This window comes from Saccostrea cucullata, unplaced genomic scaffold (genome assembly GCF_032062105.1).
Source record: "Saccostrea cucullata isolate Sc308-1 unplaced genomic scaffold, CSIRO_AGI_Scuc_v1 ctg207, whole genome shotgun sequence".
NCBI lineage: Eukaryota > Metazoa > Mollusca > Bivalvia > Ostreida > Ostreidae > Saccostrea > Saccostrea cuccullata.
In genome coordinates, this window is record NW_026931392.1 from 298,176 (window position 1) to 320,438 (window position 22,263).

Below are 22,263 nucleotides of genomic sequence, written 5' to 3' on the forward strand. Positions count from 1 at the left end.
AATATAAAATACACAAAAAGTCCAAGGACTGGGACCAAATTAAGTATTTGTGTGGCTGAGCAATGACTAAAAAGTATATGGAAGGAGAGTCCATTATAATTATAGGTTCACACCATGGAAAGTTTTCATCATTGAATACCTATATTTTTTATTTACATAATCCATTTATGCATGTAAAAGTTTGTTGCTCTTAAAAATACTATGTGAAGTGCTGGTATAACAAAGAAAAAAATTGCAGAGATTTATTTTTTAAGCATATATGATAGTTTTATATAATGACTAATGCATAGATACAAAAATTATATCCTGCTTAATGTGACTTTAGTCAATATATCGGTAATATCGATATAACACACGTTCCTGAATATATATATGCTGTGTACAGTAGGAAAGGGTAGCGCATAATCTGAGAAGGATGAAGATTGAATAATTCTTTTTCCTTAACGTTGTGGCGTATGATCATATATAAAAATGCCCTAATGTTGTAAGGAAACTTGAGAAACAGGGCTTATGTGAATGCTGCTAAAACGTTTCAAGAAATTAAATTAAAACAAGATTCCATTACGACTGAGTACTTACATTATTCATTTATTGAGCTTATAGCAAGATTTAAAAGTTACAGTTTTAAAGAAAGTGTAATAGAGTCGAATAATAAGGGATGTGCCAAACACTTAAATTTATTACACAGTATGTATTTATCAATGAAACATATGGAGATAACGAACAGTATTCATGATCAAAAGTCCATAAAACTATACGAAATAGGACCAGGGCAAAACAACAGAGGTGGGATCAGGTGCCAGGGAGGAGTGAGCATACATTGCCAGCCGGTCACACACCCGTGTGCTCCTTGTCATGATCGGGAAATAACGGAAATATCCAATAATATTCTTTCAGGTAAATAAAAATCTGATTACTCGGGAAATTGTTGTTGAAAATCACTATTACATGCTAAACGATGAAGCCACGCCCCCAGCACAGCAACAGTAAACATAGCTTGTGATATTCCTTAAAATAGTGAATGCGCAGATATTATGCATACAGGGTTAACTGTTATATGTATTTTTATAGAACATTCAGTATAATAAATATTGCATGTAGTTGAGTGTAACATTGAACATCTTCACCCATCAATACCATTATCAACCTCTGCTGCGCTTAGCGATACTTTTTTTTCGTTCCAGACATCCTTGTTCGAGTAGCTGTGTTGCAAACTACTCATTTATTTTTCGAAAATTGTCCCAAACAATATTGATATATTTTAGCCCGTGTAATGTTTTAAACTTTGTCACAAAAATTTCTCTGAATTTATAAAATAATGTGTACATGTACTTACCCCATGTTATTTCACAGTTTATCAATTCACTTCATATCAGATATGGAAAAGATCAAATTTCTGGTATATTTCTATAAAATGCGAAGGAAATCACCAGGATATACAACTTTTGTTTACAAATTAATCAATAAATATGCATGTATTTAACATTAAAACCTTTAATTTAGGTACCGGGTATTGGAATTTGGAATAGATCACTTCTAACTTTAAATCTGCCTAACAAAGACTAGTTAAAAGGAAATCATATTTTTCAAAAAAATGTATTATTAAAATGTATTTATTTTTGGTATTTTACAAGTACTTTTTACTATACAGATTCTAAGAATTCAAAGTACGTCGAGTTATATTTAGATACATGAAATAAAAATTGTTGCCGAAATAATTTCAATTTCAAGGTTTATTGTTAGAATTTTAAAATTGAATATTAATTTTTACGAGTTCTATCCTTTCTGGCCGAGGAGAAGATATGTTATTAAATTAGCAAAAACTTTAAAAAAAAATTTTTTTTCATGTAATGGAAATAAAAAAAATACTCCAAAGAAGTAAAAACGAAAAAAATCACTTACATTCTGGACTTCAGAAGAATACAGGAAAAGAATCTGTTCTACCATACATCGCGTCAATAAGTTCATGTTGACTTTAAAGGAAGAAGTCTTTGACAGAGCGTTCCTTGCACTATGTTAGTTACATAAGTACATAAGGATATAAATTACGGATATTTTAATTTGTAGCAACATTTTGTATTACTTATACCGAGGCTTAGGTTTCATTATATTAAAATTATATGCTGTACATTCCTATAATTATTTAAATAATTTTTATTTTATTTTATAAAAAATGGAGCTGTTATATCTCGTGTTTTCCTTTTGACTTAAATATTTATTTCAGTACATATTTATGCTAGGGTATTTATAAACATCCTGCAATATAAGTATTGAATAAAAATAATTTAAACTTTTAATTGGTTATTGCCACAAGATGTCCTACGACTACTTCCATGATGAAAACCAATATGCTCCGATTTTTGAATTCGCAAATTAAGATTTTAGATTTCTCTAAATTGTGACATTGTGACTTTGGTCTTACCGTTGCCGTAAACGTACATTTTAAAACATTTTACTGACTTGGGATGCAGTAGATATGACCACCGCCCCACTAAATGAAATATGTGGTGATAAAGAAAGTGTTCGAGCGCAAAAGTCCATTAAGCATTACAAAATACGAGCGGAGCAAACACAGACCTCCAAAACATCAGAAGTGGGATCAGGTGCCATGCGGGAGTGAGCATCCGACCGGTAACTACAGTTGTGTTTGATACGTATGGTTTTTATGTAATAATGAATTATAAAATGATCACTAAGAGCGACGAGTTTGTTCGTATACTCGGTAGTGCCATTGAGCAGTGAGGGATCTTTTTTTTTCGTGCCAGCATCTACTGCGACACGGAACCTCGGTTTATACGGCCTCATCCGAAGGACCGGTTTCCAAGTCCCACTGTGGGATTCGAACCCGCGACGTAAGAATCAACTTCAAACCCCGCGTCTCTGAAGCAGACGCTCTAATCACTGCGCCCCACGGGCTACCTATTTTTCAATGTAAAGATATGCATCTACAGGAGTGAAAAAAATTTCGAATCAAACAATTAATTATACCGACATATGTATGCCAAATTTGTAACTTCAACACACAGGCCTTTAGATCGCTTAGAAAAAAAATTGAGGTGTTTACAAACACAGTTTTTTAAGCGATCCAAAGGCCTGTGCTTCAATACAAACTAATATATTTTCAATACCAGCAATTGGTGGAGTATCAAACCAAAACAAATTTTTCCCCCCTGTACAAAGTAGCTGGGTATTTAAGTCAGAAGTACAGTTACTGATTTTAAATGGACATTGTCTTTAAGTACTGTGCAGCTTGAGTGTTTTGCTTGCTTTAGTTGACTGGATTGTATATAAAAAAAAACACATAAACAAAGATAATAACGCATCTGTACATCTAAACCCCTCTCCACCCTAATCATTTTTCAGAAGATTCAAATTTTTTCTTAGATAAATCATTGTTGCAATCTTCACTTTCTACACCTAGGTAAACGCTATCAAATCTTTCCTAGGAAGCAACACTATATATCGTCATTAAAATGGAACTGAAAACTAAGAAAGTTAGTAAATGAAAAATATACGCAACTGATGTTTTAATCTGGCTCTGTGTTGAAGATTAATTATTGAGAACAGTTAAAGCAAAGGTAATTTTAAATATAATAGGTATCGTTGAAGATTAATTATTGAGAACAGTTAAAGCAAAGGTAATTTTAAATATTAATATTTTAGTGGAAAACCTTTGTAATCGTTAGTCAAAGCATTGCATAAAAAAGCTACACTGTATGAATTGTGAATGTCGAGAGGCTGGAGAAGTGTTTACATTAATTACAAGCACAATACAACAATGAATTCAGAAACAATGGTAATTCTGGGGCAAACACACGGAGATTACTGCAAATCATAAAAGAGAATGCAAAGGTCACTTACAAATAGTGAACGTAATATATTCGTAAGTTACACAATACTTCCAACAACTGAAGATTATTGTTTACTTTTTAATTAAAAAATAATGTAACTTATGCATTACGTAATTTTCTGGAATACTTAAATTGCAAACTTGAAAAAGCATTAATCTATATGTATAGATCTTATCATTAAAAGAAAACAAGTAGACAAATATTACTCAATCAACCAAACAACAACAAAGAAAATTAAAAATGAAATAAAGAAAAGAGAACTTGCTAGTATCATACAAAAATGTATGTCGAATCGAAAATGATTTAAAGGTATAGTTTTGGAATTTGGATGATGTAAATGTACTAAGTACATAAGTCTTATGCATCCCATATGTATCATTTTATGTTGTTTTTAAAACTGAATTGTTAATTGTCCTATTTCTCCTATCATTAATTAGTCGCTCCGTCGCAGTGCATGGTTTGAGTGTTTAGTCTAGAGTCGCGAGTTCGAATCCTATAACTAGGACGTGGAGACCGGTCCTATAAACCAAGGTCCCTTGGTGCAGCATTTGTTGAATCGAAAATGATCCCTCGCTACTCAACGACCCCGAGTGTCTAGTATAGGTGTAGACTAAAAGCAAGTGGTGGTGTATTGATATATTAAGAAGGATGTCTAAATCAGAGATATTTCATTAACAAATCGGATATGATAAACGCGATGACTTTCACTTTTCAATCGCCAACTTCCGTTACTTATGCAGCGATATACCTTCATCATCTGCATACGGAGCTTATATCTCTCAGCTGATTTTAACCAAACAATCCATTATAATGACAATTTGTTAAAATCATTGATGAAAACCAGGTGTAAAAGGGTTCTTAAAATGTCTTCATTATCTGATATTAGAAAAATGTTGTCGCTATGAATAAGTTATCGAATTTGTATTTGTATTCGATACAAAAGAGCATGCTCTACGTATGTAAAATTTCTAAAAGGAGGTAAATTACTGACAAACAAGTCGATGAAACAAGAATATCCACAGTCTCGGTTAAAGTCATCATTTCATTAGTGTTATGAATGACCATTTAAGCACATACAATTTATCATTGAATCAAATGCTGACTGACGTTTTCATACTAATTGTTAGTCCATTATTTACACACTGAATTAACAACGGATTTCCCGTTATTTTCCGGTCATGACAAGGAGCACACGGCGGGTGTGACCAGTCGGCAGGGGATGCTCACTCCTCCATGGCACCTGATCCTACCTCTGATGTTTCTCAAGTCGTGTTTGCTCTGCTCCGATTTTGTATTGTTGAATAGACTTTTGAGGTTGAATACTGTTCGTTATGTAAATCTAGAGGTCAATTAACAAGGATCACTACATTACAAATATTTAGAATCATGATAAGTACTTTTTACATAACGAAAAATCTTGACCACATACGTCTCATTCGGAGGATAAAGTTTACTAAAAACCCCACAATGATACATGTAACTATCATCTATCCTTTTTATTTTCGAAAAATTTTTCAATTGACGTGTTCTTTAACTAAGAGAAAAGGCAGGTAGAAAAGTTGAAAACAGGGAGATAATATTGATACAAAATAATAATACATGTATATACCGGTATAATACAAAATTAATATTGCTCCATTTAAATAAAAAAAAATTAATTATATCATCAAAAATATATATTAAATATCAAATAACAATACATTTCTGAAGTGAAAGCAAATTAATGAAAAACAGGCAACTTGAATTGAATTCAAAGTACAAATTCGACTTTGGGATATGGAGACCCGGTCCTTTGGATAAGATACTGGCAACAAAAAGATTCCTCTCTGCTTAAATCCATGCTGAGTTTACAGTTCTCCCGTGGCAAGTGGTGGCATCTATCTAGCTTTTGCACGGACAGATACTCCAATAGTTTCTTAACTTAATATTTAAAACCAGAAGTCTCTGTCGAGACTGAAGCTCTACTGGTTTGTACTTATAGCAAAAAAAGAGAATAGTACTTAGGCAGTTGGGAATTGAAACTTTTCAACAGCAATTAATAGAAAAATGAGCCTTGATTTAGTCTCTTTATGTATTAGTGTAGTCTACTTGCATGCCACATTACATTATAATCAGACTAAAACTGTATTTGGAGTAGCATTTTGAGTGTATTAAACAGAAATTTCTATTTTTAGTAACCGTGGCAACACCGTTCATTGAAGTGAAAAACTATATACAGAATTATGTACCTTAGTGTAGTCTACTTGTGTGCCAAGTTATATTGAAATCAGACCAAAACTGTAGGAGGTGTAGCATTTTGAAATAATTTCACAGAAATTTCTATTTTTAGTAACCACAGCAACACCGTTCATCGAAATCAAAAACCGATATACAGAATTATGTATCTTAGTGTAGTCTACTTGTGTGCCAAGTTATATTGAAATCAGACCAAAACTGTAGGAGGAGTAGCATTTTGAAAGAATTTCACAGAAATTTCTATTTTTAGTAACCATGGCAACACCGTTCATCCAAATCAAAAACCGATACACAGAATTATGTATCTTAGTGTAGTCTACTTATGTGCCAAGTTATATTGAAATCAGACCAAAACTGTAGGAGGAGTAGCATTTTGAAAGAATTTCACAGAAATTTCTATTTTTAGTAACCATGGCAACACCGTTCATCCAAATCAAAAACCGATACACAGAATTATGTATCTTAGTGTAGTCTACTTGTGTGCCAAGTTATATTGAAATCAGACCAAAACTGTAGGAGGAGTAGCATTTTGAAAAATTGTTTACAGACGGACAGACAGACAGAGAGACAGACAGACGGACGACGGACGCATTACTATCGCATAAGCTCTTCTGGTCTCTGACCAGTAGAGCTAAAAAAAATTACTGACTGAGATGGACAATAGAATTTTAAACTCTACTTGTGTCAGTATTCACAATCACGAGTTCATCAACACTTGATTCTACTAACCCCATTCCCTCGTCCTCCTTGAAATGCTAACCTAACACTGAATTAATTAAGACGTACAAGTTGATTGTCATTAATTTCACATATACTAAGTGCACAATCAAAATGTCACAAAAAATATTCATTACAAAAATTATTACAAAACATATTCTTCCTGTGTCCCCTGACCGGTACCACCCGCCGTGAATCCTGTGATGTTACATTCCATAGTCAAATTTAGTACAAAAACTACTTTAATCACTGGTATGAAACAAGCAAGTTAAATACATGTAAGACCCAGTGATAGGTTATATTACCTTATAATAAAGACTATAGAAATGCTGTTTTTAACGAGGTTTTTTAAGGATATCCGATCCTCAGCCAGGAAGGATAAAATTTCATTCGCATTTCTTTACATGTATGTCCAGTTAAAGGCCACAGCAAGTGTTTTCTTGTAGAGTCGCCCGCGTGGCGCAGTGGTTAAAGCGTCTGCTCTAGAGTCGCGAATGAGTCGGTCCTTACGTCGCGGGTTCGAATCCAACTGTCGGATGAAGCGAGGTCCTGTGTCGCAGACCCGCAGTAGGTGCTGGTACGATAGAGATCCCTCACTGTTCAATGGATCTGAGTTCCGAGTATAGGACAGAATTTGCAGTTCTCCCCCGGCAAGTGGTGGCGTCTCCATATGAGTGAAAAAAATCTCGAGAGGGACGTTAAACATTACAACATACAATTAATCAATCTTCTCATGTAGAAGTTTTTGAAGAAAAAAAAATCTTCAGAGGAATATAAAAACAGGTCGGCTAGTAAAGGAACACGATTATTATATATAGTGTTCAACAGTTTGTTGGAAGACGATCTCTGACTACTACATAAATGGTGACAATGAGAAACTCCAAAGTCCTTTCAATTAATATCAACCTAGAGTACTTATGTATAGAAACGGAGTTATTTTTAACGAAGAAATGTTGTTGATGTACAGTTTGATATTATAAGTTGTGAAAATTTATGACACCCATTTTTATTGAAGATGTTTATGATGTCAAATAATATTTTTTTTTGTTTTTTCCCCATAATATCCCTCGATTATTTTCAACTTTCTGGAAATATATAAAGAGAGTTTTGTAACACGATAATATAATTATATATTTTAATTTTCAGATAAATACGAGTAAAGGATATAGCGGTAGAAAAATCATTGCGACGAATATATTTTGGTGTCCTTTGAAATAGATATATGACGAAATTGACCTTCTTCATGTTACTAAATCTAGAGAACAATTTTAAGAAATAATGATGGAATCCATGTGACGATTGTTATTATCACGGGCAATAATGTGCAATATGTTGTCTTCTATCAGCACATGTTGTCAGTTTGGCATATTACAGTGTAGTAGCAATAGTATGAACTTTATGTTGAAACGCGTTAATTAACACAACATTTAATACAACTTTTCTCCTTCAGTTTTCTACCCCAGTGAAATTTCTCAGCATACTTTGCCAACCACCACACTGGTATTTGGCAGTATGTAAGGTGCATTTCGCTCTTTCTTTACGAGGATAGGCGAAAACAAGTATCGGAAAAACAAATGTAATTTCACAACCAATAATACATTTTGTTCATTAAATTTACGTGATTTTTGGCCGATTATTGCAGTCTTGACCCGTTCAAAAGTAAAGATACTGAAGTTTAAGTACTTTTTTCGACTGTATCAGAAGCTAAAAAAGAGCTCAACATTTTTGTAGGATAGAGGTAGAACAGATCCAACTCATGCAACAGGTCGACGAATCTTCAGAATGCTCAAAGAATGCTTATATTTTCTTTTCCTTTTTTTCGTATTAAGTTTTATTTCAATTATACATGTACTATTTTACTTTTTCACAAAATGCGCTTAATTTACTAGTATCACAAATAAACTTTGTATAATTTAGAAATGCATCGGGAATACAGGTACATGAAACAGTATAAATATTTGCAGTAAAAGTTTTACAAAGAGCGTTTTAATTTCGATGTGTAATTAAAATAAGATCCACAGTCCCCGTCATAAGTAATGAATACTGATTTTCAGATTTTTATAAAAATATATACAAAACATACTAAAAAAATAATAACAACACATGTTTGCAGTAAAAGACAGTATTCAGCTGATATTCTGCAAATCATGATTTTTCGTTGAGCATTGGTGAACATTCCGGATCATTGTCTACAACTTTGGTTTGTACATTAACTTCCGTCTCTGTCTGAAGCCCCTCCCACTTAGCAACTCTGCGCAGCGGCACACAAATTACTCCCGCCAAAAACATAGTTACACCGGCTAGATAAAAAGTAATGTTGTATGTACCCGTTTCATCCGACAATGAACCTGAAATGATAACAAAGTATAATATACATACATTTATAAATATCATTAAAAAAAACTAACAGATAAAATAAAGCAAGCACATTCAAAGACTTGTGGTTACCCGCTTTCGGTGTTTTTGTGGGTGAGATGTCATTTTTTATGACATATTGAGTCAAATATCAACGCCCTATCATATGTCATTTGGAAATTATCACCAAAGTTGATTTTTAAAAAAAAATAAAGTCAATCGTGAATGTCAGGGTCAATAGGGTCAGAATTCATAGTATGCTCGGAAATATTTTGTCATAGGTAATGCACATGTCAAAATATATGCAAGTCTAATCAAGATGCTCCTATAAGGCAACATAGCGAAGATTAAACTTTTCTTAAATGCAAATGAAGTATATTGGTACCCAAAGTAAGGTCTTCTCACAAGAAATATGATTGTGAAATATAAAAGCCCCAGCACCACCTGTTCAAAATTTATGATCAGGGATAAGCTTTTGAAAGGTAGGTAAAACTCCAAGGTCAAAGGGTCAAAGTTGTTGGTTTCTTAAGAAAGGTCTCGTCACAAGTATTACCATATGTGAAGTATGAAAGCCCTAGCCCTAACCGTTCAAAATATATGGCCAAGTTTAAATTTTTCAAAAAGTGTTTCAAACTCAAAGGTCAATTCAAAGGGTAAAAAATCTTGATATCCAATGAAAGGTCTTGTCACAAAGATTACATATGTGAAGTAGGAAAGTCCTAGCCCTAACTGTTCAAAAGTTAAGGTCAAGGTTAAAGTTTTTTCATAAGTACAATATCTCCACTCCAAGGTCAAGGGCAAAAGGTCAAAGACCCTTCTTTGTGTACAAATATATTTAATTAAGAAAAGTTTAATCTCTGCTATGTTGCCGCACGGGGTCATCAGTGTTTCACAAACACATTTTGTTCCTTATCACTTTTGATTGAAAAGAGATAGGGCTTTCATATTGGACATGTGCTTTAACTGTGACAAGATATTTCCTAGCATGCAATGATTTCTGACCAGTTGACAAAGACCTTCAGGAATGATCTAATTTAAAAAAAATCAACTTTGGTGATAATTTCTGAATGACATATGATAGGGTGTTTATATTTGACACAGTAGGTTATAAAAAATGCCATCTCAACCACAAAGACACCGAAAGTGGGGGACCACAATTCTTTGAATTTCCTTGTTTATTTAAAAAAGAAATGAGAATAAAGCATAGAAGTTTAAAATTCTATGATCAGACCTGCAATGGGTGAACCCATAAAGGAAGATAACCCTTGACAAAGCACAACCAGACCAAAGGCATTGGTCAGTTTCTCTATTCCCATCAACTCCACCATAATGATAGACCGAAGGGAGACAAACGCCGCTATAAAAGGAAAAAACAATGTTAGAAATAGTCTGTTCTTTATAAGTTTAATCTATTACATGTATTTTCACATTTTTGAGCTCCATGTCAGATACTTTTGTTATATTATAAAATTCTGGGTTAAACTTTTCTTTTTTTCATAAAAATTCTAAAAAGACATTTGAAAATTAATATAAAAAAATGAAAATTTTATTGATCCTAAGAATAAATTCAAACCTATAGCTGCCCCAAACACGATGCTGTAAGCAATCAGAAGTGGAAAGCTGTTATAAAATGGAACAGCAAAGGTCGTGACCCCTCCCACCACCAAAGCGAGGTTATTGATGACGAGGGAGTTTGCCCAGGGCTGGTCGGTGACAAAACCCACCAATAACCTGCTTAATGTGTTGCTCACTCCAATAATGGCGATCAGCGTGGCTCCCTGGCTTTTTTCAAGATTCAGATCGTGTACCAGGTCAGGCAAGAAGTTGAATGGAATGAAAAATCCTGTGTGAATTTAAGATGTTTAAACTTAATTCAAAAGACACATAGAATGCCGATAAGTAAGAAAGCTATGCGTAAATAAAGAAACCTGATACATGTATACATGTAGTATATTAGAAGGGGGTAGAATATTTGTAATGACAAGTCAACGAACAGATAATAAGCTGAGTTTACCTTTAAATTAGATATTTGACAATTTTAAGTTTACATAAAAATTATGTTTTATATGGCTTTGAATTAAATCCGTAATCATATAGCCATTTATAATCAAAAATGTTCTTCCTTAAGCATCCAATTACATTTTACGGAAGGTAATCCTTTTTCATGAATTAACTCCAAATGAATGGTGACCTTACCAAACATACAAAGAAAACAGGAAATCCCGTAGATAATGAAGGTGGGACTTTTGAGAAGTGTAAAATCGAAGGAAGCCGCGAGAGATTTGGCAACTTTTGAACACCCGTTGTCTTCCTCCGAACTTTCGGAATCACTGTCCTTTTCCTTAGATAAACTAGACACCGATACTTTGATACTGTTTCTACTGACACTGTGAGGAATGTTCTTCAGGCTACCGCTGTAAAATATATCATTCCGCGATAATGGTTTTAATGTACTTGTTTCAGAATGCTGATGTTTGTGATGTGGTTTGTCATTGAGAGAAGATATATCCTGGCTCTGAGCAAGTCTAGCTACTGTGTCATTTTTACCATTGGAAACATGCACAACTTCAACAGATTTACATCGATAGATGGGATGTTTTTCAGAGAGTTCGAGATCCAGAGCACAAAATGGTTTTAATTCTTTGTCTTTTAAATCTAGATTTTTTGAACATTTGCTGATTGCTTTGTTTTTTGTGTAGAGGGGTCGGAATGCTTGCGAAAACGCCACAGCATTGAGTACAACCGCAGACAGAATCCATAGGGTCCCCTGCCAAGAAAATTTTTCTAGTAGAAAGCTTGTTATAGGTGCAAAGACGAAACCTCCGATTCCGCTACCACAAACAGCGATACCTGTGGCGAAAGCTCTTCTCTTCTCAAAGTAGTACCCGACCATGACAATGGACGGTAGGTACATAAAACCAAACCCTGCTCCTGTAAAGAATGAGACACTTTTTTTTAAAATTAGAAGCATTGAACATCTTTCATATTATAAATTTTATTGTATATTTACATTTATAGTTGTAATAATCATAAACTCAAGAGTTAATCCCATACAAACATTACTAGTGATTAATTGACAAGGGAATGTACGACATCTCTTACCTCCAACAAATCCATACAAGAAAATCATAACATCTAAATTTGGTGAAAATGAGGATAAAAACAACCCTAGGAATGCCATAATACCCCCCGCGACGGCTACTTTCCGACACCCAAACCTGTTACAGAAGGCCGCTACAATAGGCCCTAAACAATAGAGGAAAAACAACATCAATAACTTGTTAATCGGACAAAAGATGAAAAATACAGGGTAAATCTAAATTTCATATATTTTGATGATTTCTGTATGATAGTTAATCACAACTGGAGAGATTTATAAATGATTGAATGCACAAAAACTCAAATGCACTACAAAGCAAGCAAAATGGGCAATTATAATACATTTGTAGATGCAAGAATACAAAGTACCCATGTCATCATTAAGTGAGTTTAAGGTATAGTTTGCCGCCTCCCTCAATCATTTTTAAATTAAATTGTATAATTTTATGCAATGTACATGTACGTCTTCTTTTCTCTTTAAATTTAGTAAGAGCAAGACTGAGTGCAATTTATATAATCGAGTAAGGCTACTGACAAATAAATTAATGATAAAGGGTTTTTACAGTCCTAATTCCATTGATAATTTTGCAAATTGCATTGGTCTTCATAACGACCTCAATTGCAACCAAAACCTATCGCTTGGTTTAAGAAGAAGAATAATTTCGACTGGTATGCTTTACACAAATTATTCTGCAGCTGGTTTTATACGGATAACTCTTTTGATTCAATCAATTAAGACGAATGAGAGCAGTCGTCATGGGATGCTTAATTCTCCCAGACATTGAATCCCAACCTCTCATGTGTCTAGTGGTTCGAATTTCTCTGTTCACGTTTTCATTTATTTACAAGGTCTCTGAGATTGATCACGAAATTTTATTTCGTCATCGTAAGGAACCATGGCACTTTTGGTAGTCCATCATTATGCAGTAAGTGCAAACAAATTCTTTCTGTATTTAATGAGAAAATATGCTCTTAAATACCATCAATACAATTTATTAAAACAAGAGTGGAATCGATGCAATGAAAGAAGTTTAATAATACTGTACATGTTTGTAAAAGTCTGTGCACACGTATGTGACACAACTATAACCTTAGCTATAGGCCCCCTAAACCAAATCTAGAATGCGCCCTATTAAGTCCGTAAAGATTGCATTGTCTTAACGTTGAATTTAATATTTTGTGTATGTGCATATATTTATCGAGGTAGTGATAAAATGTAGCGACAACTTTAAGTTCAGCTGCATAAATCAAGTTATAAAACGTTCAAACATGCAGTCTAAAGCGACCTTTTTCGTACCTAGAGAAAGGTAGGCGCCATTCAATACAGAACCTAGCAGAGACGTTTTTCCTTTACTCTCGCCAAAATACTCGTGTAATTCTGTGAATATCGCGCGCGCGCGCGCGCGCGCGCGCGCGCGCGCGCGCGCGCGCGCGCGCGCGCGCGCGCGCGCGCGCGCGCGCGCGCGCGCGCGCGCGCGCGCGCGCGCGCGCGCGCGCGCGCGCGCGCGCGCGCGCGCGCGCGCGCGCGCGCGCGCGCGCGCGCGCGCGCGCGCGCGCGCGCGCGCGCGCGCGCGCGCGCGCGCGCGCGCGCGCGCGCGCGCGCGCGCCGGCGGCGGGCGGCGGCGGCCGCGCGGGCGGGCGGGCGGCGGCGGGAGAGAGGAGGCAGAGAGAGGAGGCAGGAGGGGAACGGGGACAGAGGAGGGGCGGCGAGGAGAGACGGCGGCGGGGCGGGCGGGGAGACGGCGGCGGCGGCGGCGGCGGCGGCGGCGGGGCGGGGGCGGCGGCGGCGGCGGGGGCCGACGGGGAGGACGGCGAGAGTCCAAAGGTAAAACAAACTCCGTCGACGAGAAAACTGATCATGAAGGAGGAAAAGGTAACCACCCAGCCCCATCCCCCATCAGGTGGTGCCGGTGGTGCTTCATCCGTTGATACACTTTCTTTGTCGACACTTCCATTCTTGAAAGGCATTTCCTTGTCTTTGCCTGCTTTAGTCATCTATAATCAAATAGAAAACTAGAAATAAGTGTTTGTCTGCAATAAAAATAGAGAGGTCTAAACAATAAAAGGTAAAGCGAATTGCATCTATAGAAGCATCAAAATTAATTTATATAGAAAGAAACCTTTGAAGACATTAAGACACCTTACCTGGTCAGTTTAAATGTAATACCTTAGATATTTCTCGGGAGGCACTTTGTCTACTTTCTAAGGGATCATCTTTTTAAATGGTGGTGTCCACTAAAACAGAGGGGAGAAACTGATTAATTCAACTCCATAAATCTTTCAGGAGCGCAGGTTTATTTAAAAAAAGCCAGGTAATATAACATGTTGTTTATCTATACGCTAAGCAAAAAGATGTTACACTTTTAAGAGAAAATATGCTGAGTGGCCACAAAAAATTGTAAATGTATCCTATCTTTCATAATATGGATATTAAGAGAACTTTGATTCAGAAAAAAGGGCGGGGTTAATGACTTGATTCTTACGGCTTGATACCACTCCATTTCCCTCAAAATATAACACTAAAGTGAATATATTTAATGACCAGTAGAAATAGCCGCATTTGAACCTTCTTCCTAAGAGGCAATAGGCATTTTTCCACTGCTAATAATAAACAGAAGAATTTTCAGAATTTGTGGTTATTTTTTGTTTTAATAAAATAAAAATTCACCTTATCAAAAATTATCGTGCATTTTAAATATATGTGAATATTCTGACTGCGTGTAAAAATGGGCAATACAATTTTGAACTGTAAAGTATATTAGCAAGTTCATATACTAGTAAGTTTACATTTACGATGCAATTCAGACCAAATTTCTTGAGAAGTGAAGGTACTTTGCTATTTGATTTTCAACACGTGTATCACATCGCTGATAAATAGGTTGAGTACCCCTTATCTGACCAGGGGTCAAATAAACTGGACATACGTTAACTATTAAATGCCGCTGATGAGAATTTAATATCAATTTGAATGATAATTTGTTTACTTAGATTAGTACTTCGCTCTTCGTGTCATTTTTGTGTAAATAAGATACTTATAGTGATAGAGAGACAAACGTATTCAGGCAGTTACTGAGATAAAATCAGAGGAGCTAAGTATTTAAGGTGGTATTTCATTTTGTCAGGAGACATAACTTATATTAAGACAGTTATACAGATAAAATTGGAGGAGCTAAGGAGTTAAGGAAGTGTGTCCCATTGTCAAGAAAGATAACTCATATTTTATAAATCATCTGTCTAAAATTTTATTTAAGTGTATTTTATACCTAAGGTTCGAATTTCATCTTTTTGTCGATATCCAATCTGATTAAAATCAGATCCTCGATCCACTCCTTTGTTTTTTTTTAATGTCGCTACATGAGGATCGATCCTCATGTAGCGACAATAAAAAAAAACGAAAAAGGGGATCGAGGATCTGATTTTAATCAGATTGGTCGATATCGTTTATAAGTTAATGGGGTCCATAGAGATAGGATGAAGGCGAAGTGTGGGTGGGGTTACAGTAAGGTTCCATGAGCATGTCCCCTTCAGTAAGCCTTTATGAAAAGTTTGTACTGATAGTCTGTCTCAATATCTTGATTTACATGTAGCTTTGAGGTACATTCTGTTTCAGCAACGATACACATATTTCAGTCCTTTATAAATAACATCTATTTACATGTAATATACATGTATTTAAAAAACAAAAACTTTATCCCAAGCCTTAGGAAAATTTGGTGTCCAGGATTTCATATTTTTCATGTGTATTTTTTTGTTTTGTTTTGTTTTTGTTTTTTTTCCCCGTTTTTATTTTTACATAATGACCTTGACGTTAAAAAAAACCTTAACCTTGACCATATAAATTCTGAAATGTTAGTGTAAAAGCATTTTATTTCACATCTATGTCCTTGGAGAATGAGGTAATTTTAAAATAACTTTAACAACAACCTTTGCCATAACTTATAAAGGCTTAGAACTATGGTTTTCTAAATTCTTTACCTCATAAAACAGATTGAGTGGGATAAATTTGCAAACCACAGCATACGTACATAGGAAGAAAATGATTTATTTGAATATTTAGAGTTAAATATGTCTTTGTTTAAAATACGATGAATATTATAATATTATTTTGAAAGATATCATTTTTTGTATAATATATAAGGAAGGTGTGTTAAAAAATGTTTGTGAGCCACAGATGCCCCATATGGCAGCTTATGGCGAAATTTTTTCGATCAAATGCAAGTCAAACTTCAAGGCATATGTCAAGAAATGTAAAAGTGTTATAACCCAAAGCTAAGACCTGTCTCAATGAATAAACCTAGAAAATATAAGTTAAATGACCAATCGTTCAAAAGTCTTGGCCAAGAAGAAAGTTAAAGATTAAAGGTTTTAAGACTGGGTCAAACTCCGAAGTCAAAGGATCAGAACTATATAATTACTCCAGGGGAAGGACTTGTCACAAGAAACACACAGGTAAATTACAAAAGCTCGTACACCAACTGTTTAATTTTTTGGCGAAGATTTTTTTTTTCACAGGTCAACGTGAAAGGTATAAATACCCGTAGTTAATATCCAAAGAAAGGACTTGTCACATGGAAAATATGAAAGACCTAGTACAAACTTTTTTAGGTATGGCAAAAAAGCCACTCTCTAATTTCAAGGTAAAAAATCTTTGAATATAAGGAAATGTTTTGTCACAGTGAAATATTAACACTTTAGCACTAACTGTTCGTTATGGCAAAGGTTAATTTTTATTAAAAAGTGAAGTGAGTCAGACTCAGAGGGTTAAATATGTAGCACCCTAGAGAGACAACAGAAAGGTAATTCCGCAAGGAATGCAACTGTGGAATACGGAAAACCACAGCTCAATCTCCAATGGAGTTTTTGCTGACAAAGAGACAAAAAAGACGGATAGACAGGACAATATAGAACTACATGCATATACCCCCTAATTTTCGATTACTAGGCCATTAAAAAAATGAATCTTCTATTATTAATCAGTTAACATAAACACAACAATAACGCGGTAAATCAAAGTATCATTGATTATCAAAGTACCATATTCAATCAAGAAATAAATAAAAAGTGAATAATAAAAACTTCATTTGGAATTGAAATGGGTCGGTCACGTAATCAAATCCTGTAAAGGTCGAATATAAAACATCAAAATAAAATAGTAAATCAAAGTATCATTGCTTATCAAAGTAATAAGGTTTCAAATAATTTTCATAGGACAAATGCACATAAAAAATAGTTCGCTGTGGAAAAACATGGGTTACATGTGGGATCATGAATTTTTGGTAGGGTACATTGAGAATAGATAAAGACGTTTGTGCGATAGCTTGTAATGATATAGAATACCTTGACACGTGTTGGATATTTTCACCACCCTCGGCCCTGTCTTCTCCAATTAAATATCAAGACTGAGTTCATTGTACAAATATGAACCGAGTACACAGGGCAGGCCGTTCTGCCACATGGTCGATATTAGTGCCAGACAGAGTAATCGAGAACATATTGTGAATTTACATTGAGCCCCTTATACAGTACTGATAAAACTGTCTACAAGAAGTTATATCGTGTTCTATTATAATTCTGTTATATTCCTCACATACCAATACTAATTCGAAATATAAATCTTAAGGGTGTACATAAATTTTCATTATGTGTTTTTTCTTCTAAATTTCATTTTTTAAATTTATATATTTCCAGTTTCATTTTAACAGTGAAATATCATGGATAATTTAAAAATAAAAAATGTTTATAAATTCAGGTACAAATGTATCAATTTCATTCCGTCGATTATCCTTGACTATAATGTTATGTAAATTTTAAAATGCAATTGGATCACATGTACTCTCTCATGCATAACTTAAAGATTATTTTTAAATCAAGGGTCACTAATTTTAGAGAACATTTGCACTATTATACGGGCTGCTGACTCAGGATTGTAAATGGTTGTCAGCAAATTGTGAAAATAAATTCTATAAAAGTGGTATATCACACTTAATCATTTAGCTGTTTTTTTAATCGACATTGAACTCTTGAATTCTGTCTGAGAATAGTTTTTATCTGAACATGCTTTATGACGCAAAAATGTATTATAGTACAAAAGAGGACAGAAATATACTTCCTGTAAAGTTTCACGTGATTTTCTTGAATACTTCGACACCTGCGTAATTTTTCAAATAAAGTAAGGCGAATTTTGAATATTTACAAAGAAAATAAAAGTTGTTATTGTAGATGTGTCAGCTTAGTGTCACGAATTATATCAGTGATATTTCAATAGGAAAACTGGGGAGGTCGGCGTGGCGCGAGTTAACATGTCGCGGAAGTCAATAATCAATATTCCATCCGCAAACCCTCAGAACAAAGTCACAGCGAGAGAAAATCTGTAACATTCACAAGAACTTAGCACCCTCGCGTCAATAAGTCGGTTTTCTATCAGTTGTTTACTTATGCACCGCGAGTTCATATCAATGACCTTACTGAACGTAAGCGACGCAACGAAGTGCACAGAGCAAAACCAATTATTTTAAAACATGTAAAAAATATATTTTACAATCTGTATCCACAATGCAATTTGTTAAAAAATTATGATTTTAAAAGGTTCGTTAAATGCTATAAATACTTACCCAGACCTTTATTCACAAGCTAATCCAGTGCGTAAATCCCACTACGGAAGATGAAAACAGCTGATCGAGTAAACAATGTGATATCCTGCGAACCGGAAGAAGATTTCTGGATGATCGATCGCACACAGCCAGTTCATGCTTCATATACAATGGGCGTGGATCCAATTGTATCCGTTTAAAATAGCAGAGCAAGGATCGCGTAATGGACAAGAGGAATAAAATTATTTGTCTTCATAATTTTGATATTAATAATATTGCGCAAAATAAATTAATAAATCATAAAAAAAAATGATGAGAAAAAAGTGTTTTTAATTGAATTGAATTTAAATTAAAAAAATAATATTATTTTCATATTTTATAAAGAAATTTGTGTCAATGAATATAAATACATGTAATTAAATATAAGTAAAAAACAGAGTCAAAGAGGCACAATGAAAGTATCTGATTTGTAACATTTCATGAAGGGTCAGGGATACCTGTGAGATGGAGCGGTACTGATTATATAATAGAAATTCATTTTTCCCTTTGTTCCTCTGCTCTACCTCTGCGTATTAAGTAATCAAACTAAGCATGCTAAGTCTATAATTATAATGAGTAATGGTGCCTCTTTTAAAAAATCCGTCTGTGTGGAAATAGTAGCCTATTAATTCGTATGAAAAACGTCAGTCAGCATTTGAATAATGATAAATTGTATTTACTGACAAGGTCATTATACCGATCGTAGAACTTACGAAATTATAAATTTTAAAGAGAGTGTTTATATTCTTGTTTCATCAATTTACCTGTCAATAAACGACTTCGTTTTATAAATTGTTTATAGGTAGAGCATGCTCTTGTAATTGTGATAACCCCTATGCAGGTGATAGGGGTATATTATTGTGTAAATAAGGGAAACTTCAAGTCATCAAGTTTATCATAGAGCTTTGTTGATAGTTTACCATGACCAACTTCTTTTTGTATTAAATTATCCAAATTTGTAAAAGTTTTGTAAGGCTCTGTTATTTTTTTATTTCAAGCCAACTCGGACATATCGTGTCGACATATGAATGAAAAAAAAAAACTATTGTTAACTGATAATACGTCGTCGATATATCTTAATATTGAATTGAAGGACCCAACAAGTGTTTCTTCTCATGTATAAGATTTTAAACAAATTCTCTTTCATATAATAGGTCGGCTAATAACGGAGCGTAATTGGCGGGTACCCATTGAAATTCAAATAGACTGTTGAAAGACGCATTCTCCCTAAACCAAACCGATACTATAAAACATAAAGCATCTTCATAATATTTAACTTCTGAGCACTTGTAAATACAATAGAAATGATTTTAAAAAATAGATTTGCCAGTTCCATGTTTTTTTAATTGAAAAAGCTGCTGTCAATGATGCCAAAAACCCTGTACTTTAGTTTATCGTGCGGAATGGTTGTACATGTACAAACAGTTGAATGTCTTATGTATTATGTTATTCATTTTGGTTAAATTTTCTTATTTAAAATTTTACAAAAGTTTCTTGGTATTTTTATAGTATCACATCTGATTTACATCACTTCTCGAATATATTGTTGCACAATACTTCTGAAGTTTCTCTTTCACTGCTGTTAATACTTTAGTGAGGAGTAAAGAAAGAGATTTGGTAGAAGAATTATTGGAACCCACTATATATCTTTGTTTCTTAAGATTTTTATGAAGTTTTGGTATCCAATATAGTATGGTAATTCAAATCCATTTTAGTTGTTTGGAATTTCAAAAATATTCAAAACTGACAGGAGATTTTGAAGAATATCCTGCTTAGAAAGGGAGCTATTGGTATACATTGGATTACCACTTGTATAATTAAATCCCAGTTCTTCTAAAAATATATTAAAAATGAGCTTTACAAAGACAATGTTGTTACCTTCTTTGTCAGCGGGGACCAGTTCATACTGATCATGTAATATAATCTATCTAATTCCCCTTTCCCTTCTGAGCTATTGAGCAAAAAAGGATAGCTGGTTTTCACCACGAATCGCTTAATGCGAGATTTTTACATATACAACTGATGCATTTAACCTTTTCCGACAACGTGTCAAGGAGGTCTTCTTTTGCATTTCTGACCCATCGGCTTGGTAATCTTCCACAGAATTCATATTATAATTTTATGAAATTATGAAGCCAGTCAAAAGATCGGGGTTCCTTAAAATTTGGCCATTTTTAAATTAATGATTTAAGGTTCTTATTAATAACTATATTTAGGTCTCCAGTAATAACGTTTCAAGCAGGACAATTGTTGTAGGTGAGCTGATAAACATGAATGAGGATTTAAGGAATAACTGTCTTATTTTTCGAATTCATGAAGTGATCAATGGATTGGCTTGTGTGATAATTTGCATAAACGCCGAAGGCGTTTATGCATAAAATTATCACACAAGCCAATCCATTGATCATCTTCATGAATTCGAAAAATCTGACAGTTATTCCTTATATTTACATGCTTTGATTCCGCCAATCCACGGGCTCCAAGCCTGCTTCTCTCTAGGTGTTGTCCCGCCCTGCACGTGTTTTTTTTGGAACTGCGCCAAAACATTCATGAGGAAATCAATTACATTTACAATTGGTAATTTTATCTCGGACAAAGACATTGGAAATGTAAATATAACGTATTAAATATTCGATATAAGCTGGCTTCAATAAAGTTTCTCATAATTGATATTTTTTGGAGCAGTAGTCAATGTACGTATTTTTGTAGGAAATAAAAGATAAATGCTTCAATCAACTTGAAATATGGTGGAATATAAGACCGTCTAGATCTTTTAGTGACGACGTCAGTCCTTTTGTTGGATCTACATATATGTAAGTTTCGCAAAACGGTTTAAGGACAGATGATACAAACAATTTTTTTCTTTGGAGGAGAATTAATATCATGTCACAAGTTTAGAAAAGTGGATACTGTATCTCTTAGAATTTTGTCTCCTAAAAACTAAAAAACGAAATAGACTTGGGAAATATTAGTAATATTTCAATATAATTACAAACATGGACAAAACACATTCAGTACAGGTTTACAGATGAAAACAAATTTCAGAATATGTTACCTTGGTGCTAAAAGTGTAATATAAACTTTAGAAAAATATACCAATCCAGGTGAATTTTATTAAGAAGAGGAAAATGGTAGAACTCAGCCTATGTGATATTCCTAATTTTTTGTCATTTTGTTTTTCCTCATAAAATTCACCTGGCTAGGTATATTTTTCTAAAGTTTATATTACACTTTCAGCACCAAGGTAACATTTCTGAAACTTGTTTTCACCTGTAAACCTTTACTGAGTGTTATTTGACTATATATATATTTTTTTATTGAAATATTACTAATACATTGTATTTTCCAAGTCTATTTCATTTTCCAGTTCTTAGGAG

The 22,263-nt window shown here is 34.2% G+C and overlaps 1 protein-coding gene across 1 annotated transcript; it reads right to left on the reverse strand.

The window, feature by feature from the left end:
• Positions 1-8,846: 8,846 nt before the first annotated feature.
• On the reverse strand, positions 8,847-19,106 carry LOC134232490 (monocarboxylate transporter 12-like). The gene is made up of 9 exons (XM_062714452.1): positions 18,869-19,106; positions 14,425-14,492; positions 14,072-14,252; positions 13,555-13,644; positions 12,261-12,404; positions 11,355-12,089; positions 10,732-11,001; positions 10,390-10,515; positions 8,847-9,151 (listed from the first exon to the last, which is right to left on the reverse strand). Exons 3-9 carry the CDS (start codon positions 14,250-14,252, stop codon positions 8,949-8,951), a joined length of 1,749 nt encoding a protein of 582 aa, XP_062570436.1. The 5' UTR covers positions 14,425-14,492; positions 18,869-19,106; the 3' UTR covers positions 8,847-8,948.
• Between the last annotated feature and the right edge of the window lie 3,157 nt (positions 19,107-22,263).

Coding starts and splice junctions, on each gene's coding strand:
- LOC134232490 (XM_062714452.1), bottom strand. CDS start 14,252: ATGACTAAAGCAGGCAAAGACAAGGAAATGCCTTTCAAGAATGGAAGT. Junction 12,090..12,260: donor CTTGTATGGATTTGTTGGAG/GTAAGAGATGTC, acceptor CATTCTTTACAG/GAGCAGGGTTTGGTTTTATG. Junction 10,516..10,731: donor CGTGTTTGGGGCAGCTATAG/GTTTGAATTTAT, acceptor TTCCTTTTATAG/CGGCGTTTGTCTCCCTTCGG.